Source organism: Primulina tabacum, chromosome 15 (assembly GCF_025594145.1).
Source record: "Primulina tabacum isolate GXHZ01 chromosome 15, ASM2559414v2, whole genome shotgun sequence".
NCBI lineage: Eukaryota > Viridiplantae > Streptophyta > Magnoliopsida > Lamiales > Gesneriaceae > Primulina > Primulina tabacum.
In genome coordinates, this window is record NC_134564.1 from 22,627,599 (window position 1) to 22,637,623 (window position 10,025).

General features: G+C 31.0%; 1 protein-coding gene and 1 long non-coding RNA gene across 2 annotated transcripts; one reads left to right on the plus strand and one right to left on the minus strand.

Annotated features, from left to right (window-relative positions):
• The first annotated feature begins 899 nt into the window (after nucleotides 1–899).
• LOC142527725 (uncharacterized) lies at nucleotides 900–8,596 on the plus strand. Its single transcript, XM_075632630.1, has 5 exons — nucleotides 900–1,153; nucleotides 1,268–1,344; nucleotides 5,102–5,181; nucleotides 7,992–8,076; nucleotides 8,313–8,596. The coding sequence occupies exons 1-5, from the start codon at nucleotides 1,027–1,029 to the stop codon at nucleotides 8,535–8,537; spliced, it is 594 nt and encodes a 197-aa protein (XP_075488745.1). The 5' UTR covers nucleotides 900–1,026; the 3' UTR covers nucleotides 8,538–8,596.
• Nucleotides 5,592–7,306, minus strand: LOC142525883 (uncharacterized). The gene is made up of 3 exons (XR_012815202.1): nucleotides 7,101–7,306; nucleotides 6,819–6,944; nucleotides 5,592–5,847 (listed from the first exon to the last, which is right to left on the minus strand). It is a non-coding gene; the product is annotated as an uncharacterized LOC142525883 (long non-coding RNA).
• Nucleotides 8,597–10,025: the final 1,429 nt, after the last annotated feature.

The following is a 10,025-nucleotide window of genomic DNA, read 5'->3' on the forward strand; positions in this document are numbered from 1 at the left end:
CTTCCACTAACTAGCAGAAAGATAGACCACTCAACCACCCAAGAAGATAAGCCACCAACTAGTGGTTGAAGGGACCACCACACACAAGATGTTGTCGGCCACAACTGGCAAAATAATTCACAATATTTGAAGTCCGGATTTCAAATCCACCAAAATTTCTATAAGTACCAAGACAAAGGAAGATGAAGACATCATTCAACATCTTCATTTTCTTCCAAATAAATTGTAATATTTCTCTTTATTAATTGATGTGTTGTATTCCGGCTACTATAAGTAGCTAAACAAGTTTCTCTTCATCTACATAAGGTTAATATTTAATAACAGTTTGTATGTTTGAATAAAATAACCAAAGATTATTGCCCCTCTTATGTATTATTTTCAAAATGAATTACTTTATTATACACCTTGAGGTAGAAAAGAAACATACATGTATTAGCTGCTGTTGAGGGAATCTAAATCAAGAAACCATTTATTGCGACTACGTGATTAGTCCGTGAGGAGCAGTATGTAAAACCCGATGGTTACAACCCGACGACACTCCGATCAAATAGGTAAACTATTCAATTTATTTTACAGAACAATGATTGGCAATGTAAAAAAAATCAATCATCTGAAACACGATATATAGGCTTAAAACCTTTTGTAGCTGTATGTCTTTGGGCTATATGTCTTTAAAAATAATCTCGATAGGTATAACAATGTCACGTACCATAATTATGAAATATAAGGGTAATTTTGGAAAATTTAAATGATTAGAGAGCTCAAATAAACATTTGAAGGAATTGAGAATGAGGAAAAAGTTAACGTCGGAGGAGGTCAAGATATTGTAAGTTTGCCCGGTCGTCAATAATAGACAGGAGTTCATTACGTTTCCCAAAGTCTACACAGGCACACAAAAAGTCTTTGTTATAACATTATTCTTATTCCACTTTTTCTTAACTTCATTTAAAATCTAACACATTTAAATGCGGAATCATGATATAATAATTATTTCTCATTCAACTTTTTCATTCTCATATTATCGTTATGGACGATAATTCTCCAAGAATTCGGGTAAGGCCATACACTAAGTCGTCCCATCCGAGGTTACGATGGACGCCGGAACTTCATCACCTCTTCTTCGAAGCAGTTCAAAATCTTGGTGGCAAATACAGTGAGTTGATTAATTTGGAAAAATAATTGTTGGGTTCTATTAATTAGTTAAAATATGCATACAGTTAAATATTCTAAGTTTGTAAATTTTTATTTTGTGTTCATGATTTTACAGAAGCAACTCCGAAGCAGATTATGCAGATGATGGGGGTTAAAGGGCTCAAGATTTCACACGTCAAGAGCCATCTCCAGGTATATCTATATTTGTAACTATATATATATATATATATATATATATATATATAGATTTATACAAAAGATTCAGTTAATTTAATTTAATCAATCTTGTTTTATTTTTATAATTCAATTGATCAATTAAAGAATAATATACGATTTAGCTTCAAAGTATACACCATATTTTTCAGTTAATTAGGGCTTTGGAATATTAATATTTTTTTAAAAAAGGTAACATATATGGGGGGCAGATATCAGAAATTATATGAAATGATCTTTCGGGAAAAGTTGGTTTCTGTAGAGGGAGCTTTATTATATTTAACGTTAAATTTAATGTATTTTTTTTCAATAGAATACTTGAAAAATCTTTTTTTTTTTTGGATTTCCATCCGTATTTTTATTCTTAAAATTACATTCATGGGAAAACTTTGGAATAAATATAATAAGATTTTGCCTTTAAAATATATTAAATAGGCTATCCCAAATAATAACGAAACCAACTCATCAAGAAAGTAAGATGCTGTCTTTGGAAATATTCAACCTACCTAGAATCATAGTGTTTTTTTTTTAATTGTCAATTAATCAAATATAATTTCAATCTATGATCTAATGTAATTATGTCGGGTGGCATGTTTTAAGATATTAATTATAATGCATTCATCACTAATTAATAGCTATGTCAGGCTTGCTTTTAACATAGTTGTCCTATGTATATATTAGTAATAATATTAAGGAACACACAAAATTAACGAGGATTAACTATACATATATGTAATTGGAAATTAATTGAATATATATCTATATAATTGCATGCATGTAATGTATTCTTTGATATTTTAAAACTATTTTAAAGGAGTAGAGCCGCGAGTTTACTAGTGGATTCAGTGTGTGTATATATAGTTTTGATATGTTAGATACTCACTGTGCTCATCATTGTGTACGCCAATGAGTTTTCAATCATCTATTGGATATGATGGAGTTGAGCACTGTGGGGATCCGGACGCTAATCAAGTTCTTAATCACTTTCTGGGACTAATTAATCAATTAGTAATAAACAGGGTCTAAATTTTTTTAAAATACGAGAGTACGCAGCATATGAAATAAGTCCTATCTCATTTACAAGATCACTATTCAGATCTAATTACAAGTCCTGTACAATCATAAATCATAATAACTACTGTTTCTTCACTGCATCTCATGTGATATAACAAATATACTTCTAAGTCCGGATCTCTTCACGCTAACTGTCTTCACTCATCCTCTTCTTGACCTTGATCCAGCCCCACCTGTTGTCATGCACACATACAAAACAAGACAACAGCCGGATAACTCCGGTGAGAATAAATCCCAGTATAAACAATGTAAACATGCAATCATATAGAAACATATACAAAAGCATATAACAGTTATCATTAACATGTAGCAAATCAACAAACATGAATGATATAAATCTGTAAATCAACTAGTCATCACAGACTCGACTCAACTCTAACCTAGGGATCCCAATGTCTGGATATTGATAATTATATCGAATCTCAGTCGATAGGAATGAATCAACCCTAAACGGCATCGATATAATTCATATATCCAGTGTCTGGGCGAAACAGCCGTAGAATTGACGAATCAGTCAAGAATTAAGCGAATCAGCCAATAACTAGACGAATCAGCCAGTAATTAAGCGAATCAGCCAAAGTTTAGACGAATCAGTCGATAACTAGATAATCAGTCAATAACCAGACGAATCAGCCGGTGACTAGGCGAATCAGCCAATGACTAAACAATCAGTAGTCAATACATGCAGTGGCTATAAATCAATAGACTACAAACATCAATCTCATCAATTACAAATATCAATGTAATAAACTAAGTATGTGATTTAGGGAGACTCGAGTCAAACCTCACTCGAGTTGTGCAATCCCAACTCAACATTAATTTATACCTTTATTTCTGATACTCTGACTCTGTCGAAGTCTCGAACTCAAAGCGTGTCACTACTCAATCTGACAACAATAATATTGAGGGTACGGTATCAATACACCACTCAATCAATACTGGATATAATCAGAATTCAATCAAATTCTGTTTCAACAATATGATGTCATAATTTCAATATATCCAGAACTACCATATCAGTCAGATATCAATCTCAATCCTCATAATCGATAACAATTCAATTCTGATATCAACTCGATTCCAAAACAACTCCGAAAATCATAACAATTTCATATGGTATTTATTCTTCAGTCTGGTTTCGATTATACGATGTCTAACATGCCGAGAACATCATATATGAATCATATCAGATTCTTACAATACCATAATTTCAAATCATATTCAAACATAGCAAAACTTACGTCCAGTTGTAGCCTACGTCGATAGGAACACCGTACCGAAGTCGGATTCAAATTCAGACGGACGTATTTCGTAAAAGTCGCAAGTCTATGCTTCGAACACTTTTCTTTCCCTTTTTCCTCGATTTCTTTCATTTTGTCCCGACTGAAGACTCATGTATTTATATATATATATTCACACGTTGCATGTCCAAGCAACGTGTTAGCTTTTCCTCAATTCTGGTTGGCGCTCGGGCGGTTATAAATTCCCGCCCGGGCGCTTGCTCGGCGCTCGGGCGGTTAATCTTTACCGCTCGGGCGCGGAAGTTTCTGTCGAGATACTCGGTTGAACATCTCCTGGCGCTCGGGCGGTAATATTCTACCGCTCGGGCGCCAAACATTCTGTCCAAACTCATGATGCATTGGCGCTCGGGCGGTTCTTTTCTACCGCTCGGGCGCGAGATGTTCGGTCCAACATCTTGGCTTATATGTAACGATGCCCTACTTCTTCATTTGAGTTCCTATAACCTCAATTCTCTCAATTAATCAACGTCTGATTACAACAATTAAATCTCGGGCATTATAAGCACGGTTGATGGAAAATATATAAAAAAGATTATATTTATATATATATATATATATATATATATATATATACACGAATATTTTATATATAAGGACTGCACATAACTTTTCTAATTAAAATGCAATTTCAAGTTAAAAATACATTAAAAATTAACTCTATTCGAAAATTAACACTATGGGGTATTGAATTACCAAAAAATTGAAATTTTTCTTTTATGTTTGTATTTGAGTTGTCATATTTCAGTCTTTATTTGTATTCTTTTTCTTTGCAATTATAACCTTTTTTTTTTAATGTGTTCAATACAATGTCAGCGCTCCCACAAAAAAGAACAAAATTGCAATGCTGCAAAGGTAAGTACCAAAATTGCAAAAAATATTAAAAATACATCATTGAAACTCAATTTGAAAATAACCGACAATGCAGAGAGTTAAATATTAAGTATTAGAAAAACAATTTTCTCCCATTTAATTAAACTGCTTGGTTTCTTTAATCGTGTTTTGAATCGCACCAGTTTTTCGGTAAATTGTATATTTCATTTAATCTAATTGTTTAATTTTGTAAACTCGATAACTTACATTCCGTAATTTTTTTTTTTTTTGAGAAATGCATTCCGTAATTTTTTTTCGTTTTGAAAAATGCATTCCGTAACTTTTGTGTTTGCTTATGTGTAATTTGTTTCACACATATTAATCATATAATATGCTTTCTTCGCATGCCTGTGTTGCTTAATTTTGTATAAATTATGTACAGTGCTATTTAATATATACCTTTGAATATATATGATGAAAAATATAAAAATTTTACTGAGCCCTTATTTTATTATTATTTCTAAAAAATTGTATTATTTCTTAATTTTCAGACGTATAGAAACATGAAGGAACACTCGGACTTTCATGGGTTTATGGCTGTTATCCCCAGCACCAATTGGTTCACTCTTAGGTATGTCTACCTTATATATCAAAATATATTTAAATATAACAGTTCAATCGTATTGTAATTAAATTATATCCCAAGTAATTAGATAGATAATATACATATATTCAAAAGATACATATATATATGAATGGAGACCTATATTATTTTTTGTTGGAAGAAGTACATCCAAAAGGTTAGATTCATTAGAAAAAGGGTTGGATGCATCGTTCGGGAAAAAAAATTACCTTACAAGCGGTGTCACTTTAAAATAGCGTGACAAGAACGAATTTGGAGATAAATAAGAATATAAGTTTTTTTTGTCATTACTGTGTCTGAGTAGCTTCATCGTCATTTATCAGCATCTTAAGCTTCGATTCAGACTTTGACTTCTGAAGATGAATTTGTAGATCATCGTCTTATCGTTTCAACGCATACTGAATAACTTCATTCTAATTACCGATCTGAAGAGATATGACCAAAATACAACAACTGCTCATACCCAAGTGATTGCTGTTTTCATGCAATAAGTTGGGTAATTTAGCGATCAGGTAGACCTCGATAACATCTGATTTTGCCCAACTGACCTGAAATACGACTTGTTCCAAATTGAGTTTTATGATCAGTCCAAGTTAGGCGGATTGTCATTTGAATCATTCAGTTGAGAGATATCGTCAAAATACTGAACCTTGCCTGAAAATCAGTTTGTTCAGAATTCAGTTTCAGCTTGCTTCTTTTTTTAATAACTTCACACTTGAGTAAATATATTAGAAATACAATAACAAATTTTGTTAACATCAAAATAAAAATTGCGAACATAAATTCCAACAGAAATGTTTAATTCTTTTCTTAGCAGCTAGCATGAAGCACTTCGATTAAGACTTTACACATTTTTTTTAAAAAAATGGTCCTTGATACTAATAAAATATTTATTTCATGTCGAAGTGTGAATTAAATGAGTTAAAACTTTATGTATTGTACTGATAAAGTTGAAGGTTGCCAAGTATAGCAAGGGTTCCACAAGGACTACACCGTTAACTCTCGCTCCATAAATGTTGTATCATCCAAGTAAAGTAACGAATGCATTCCAAATAATTAACACAATTTCCACATAAAAATGTCATACCATCAATTAAAAAATTAAAAGAAAATACGATCATTAAACTCTAGCCAATCTTTCTTTTGCGACTCAAAGAATCTTCAAACATTTTAGCAAATTTAAATCTATACAAGCCTAAGATACAATTGAATTGAAATCGATAAATATATGAATTTTAATCATATAAACTTCGTTTGTGACCAATAATACAAAATAAAATATGATGATTAACTGCAGAAAACTTCAATCGATCTTTACAATGTGAATAGAAGCTAAGCAACGAAAATTTTGACAATAAGAGAAGGATAGAATAGGTCGGATAATGAGAATAACTATAATATTAAAACACTAATACTTGACATAGAAATTTGATTTTTGATACAAAAAGCCTTCAAAGCTTAAAAAATTGAGTTGTCACCGTCAGTCATCAAATTGTAAGAAAAGCCAGAAATCATAGCCCTCTTGGAACCATATGCATTTTAACTCATTAGCCAAAACAAAATTAATCACAGTAAAAATTTCAAAAATGAATGAATATTCCGAATTCAAACACGTAGAAACGCACCTCTCCACTGATTGAATCCTCGAAATTATTTCAAATCTCAGAGTATGGCCAAAGAAAATCCAAAAAACAGCCAACAAGAGCAATCACTTTTCCCCACCTCCCAAAATTCCCATCTCACTATCAGATCTACAAAAACAAGAAAATCTTAAAAAATTTGTACCACCGAAAAGATAAATAAAATAATACCAACAATTTCTCAACTTTCTCATAATGAATAAGAACAACATAACGTGGTTAATAAAAAAAATAGAAAACTGAGAAAAATCGAAAAACAGTATAAACCTAATAATATGTATGCATCCACAAAAATTCTCGATTCAGTGATTGAAAAAGAAATTATACGAGAAGCCACTGAGTGATTGAGTGAAGCGAGACGATCGATTGAGTTAAGGGGAGACGATCGATTAAGGGATTCAGAGATAAAAGCGTGTAGGTAGAGATCTGAAAATAGAGAAAAGCGTGTATTGCGTACAAAGAAAATAGAGTAAGGCGCGTAGATGTGAAAGAAATTTGGGAAATTGACGCAATTTTATTTTATTATTTTTTTTATTAATAGTGGTTAAAGCACGCTGTAAATAATACATTTGAACAACAAGCTTTTAGTTCGCTGTAAAAAAATTTATGAGTAGGTCTCTTGTGAGACGGTCTGACAAATCTTTATCTGTGAGACGAGTCAACCCTACCGATATTCACAATAAAAAGTAATACTCTTAGCATAAAAAGTAATACTTTTTCATGGATGACCCAAATAAGAGATCCGTCTCACAAATACGACCCGTGAGACCGTCTCACATAAGTTTTTGTCAAAATTTATTTACAGCGTGCTTTTATTGCATACTATTGTATATGTGAGCTCTAATAATATTAACAACGCGCATACACGGGCACGTCACAAATAAAAACGTTAACAGCATGCTTTTATTGCACGCTATTGTTTGCGTGAGCTCTATTAATATTAACAGCGCGTATGTTCGGGCACGCTGCGAATAAGAACATTAACAACGTGCTTTTAATATGAGCCATTAATGTTGTGCTGTAAATATTAATATTTCCTGTAGTGTAATTCTCACTACAATTTCAATGGGTTTTTAATCTACAATGTTTCATAGTTTAAATGTTATCGGATTTGTTTTCTTATTACGTTTGCTTTAACATTCAATATATTTTTTGCAGAGAAGCATCACTTCAAAGAAAACAAATCTCCCAAACCACAAGGAAAATCAACCGAATAGAAGAAAATGTGCATAATTATTACCAGGTGAGTGGCACATTAACACTTTTTAAAGAATGTGGCACATACTCGAAACTACTTTCGACTGAAAGGTTTTGAATCATGCGTTAGTTTTTCTTATAAATATAAATTTTATTTGACGTAAAAAATATTGATGCAGGATTCAAAAACTTTCTAGAATATGTACCACAATCATTAAAAAAAATATTATATTTCAAACATTGTTATATTTGACGAATTTGATAATTCATTTATTTTGTTAGGTCGACGGTGCAAAGGGAAGCGAGGTCAGTAATTCAATATGGAAGAGAGGTGATGGAATTCAACACATAAATATAGATTTAAAATTAGAAACCAACACAGAAAATGTTGGAGGTAATCTACGGAATTATCCTCCGGAAACATCATATGAATGTGGAAGCAGTTGGTGGCATAATCGTCCTATCAATTTGGACTTAACTATGTCATCCAATTTATTCAACACCTAATCATTTGTTTTGTATTGTATAGTTTCAAGGTTCATTTTGGTCCATGGCTACTCAACGAAGTTTTGTTTAATTCATTATTATTTACTTTTTAATGATTAAAAAGTCGGTATAAAAAAAATTCTAAAATTAGTCGTACATTTGGATCGATATAGATAACATACTGTTTAAACAAAATTTTGTAGATGTGGGTGTGTCAGGTGCTAAAAGCATCAAATTGAGTAAAAACTTTATAAATCCAACTTCTAAACACAAATAGACTGAATCCAAAATGTGATTGTTATTTTCAATCTCCTAAAAACATGTACACCAAAATAGTGGAAATTGATAGAAATTACACTAAAAATTGAAGAAATAAAACCTAAACATGATTATGTATATGCAAACCAATAGAATATTACAAATATATATATAATAAAATTATGCTTAAATATGGAATGAGAATACCTAAAATGCTAGAAATTTATTGAAACAACTAGAAATTAAGAATGCCTGAAGGCTAAATTTTTGAAGAGAATATTTTCAGATTTGTGCTGAATATGTCGATCCTTCATTCCCTGTCGATCCTTCATTCCTTATTCAATGCTTGTGAGATTCTCTCCACTCCCTGCACTTCTCCACGATGTCCCCCATCTCTGCCCAATATCTGGTGTGCAAAACTTATTGTATAATATTGCTAGTTTAATTCAAAATGGTCTGCAATAACTAGTGAGCTTTCCTTATGCAATTTTGGGGGCTAAAAATACTCTTCTGCTTTTCAAATATTTGATCTATTTTTTTGCTGCAAACAAATGCTCTCTGCAGGCATTAGTCTAACAAGCCAAGATTCTTTGTTATTGCTGAAAAATATGAGTTGTAATATTTGAAATATTGAAAATAAGAATGTTGAATGTTGAAAATAAGAGTTGTAAATATTTAAAATTAGTGTGTGATAATGTATGTAATGATGTATTTATTTTTGGACTATTTCCTAAAAAAATTCTATAAATAGTTCTCTCAATGTGTGAAGAAAAATCACAACTGAGTATAGAGAAAATTTTATAAAGTGTGTAGTTTGGTAAATTTTGAGAGTTTGAGATTTTTAATTTTTACCGTAAATTTTTACTATTAACACGTCATCAGCACGATACTCGAAGTTTCGATTCTCCATATTTTTCCAAGCTCCAAAACACAAGAAAAAGGTAACAATATTCAAAAGTAAGAGTATTTACCTTACTATTTATTTATTTTTATTGTGTATATATTTAATATATAATATCATGTTATTATATAAAAAGAGTTTATGACATCTCATTATAATAATGTGATTTGATTATATTATTATACTATTTATATAATTTTATTGTGTTACTATTTATTTATTGTATATATATATTTGAATAATAACATATCATTTTATAAAAAGAGTATATGACACTCATTATAATAACGTAATGTGATTATTTCACTCTTTATATATTTTTATTGTGTTATATAATAATTATATATATA

Bases quoted from the DNA above. Each gene is read 5' to 3' on its own strand.
- LOC142527725 (XM_075632630.1), top strand. From the start codon at position 1,027: ATGGACGATAATTCTCCAAGAATTCGGGTAAGGCCATACACTAAGTCG. The intron at 1,345-5,101 runs GTATATCTATAT...CTTAATTTTCAG, and splicing joins ACGTCAAGAGCCATCTCCAG to ACGTATAGAAACATGAAGGA. The intron at 5,182-7,991 runs GTATGTCTACCT...TATTTTTTGCAG, and splicing joins ACCAATTGGTTCACTCTTAG to AGAAGCATCACTTCAAAGAA.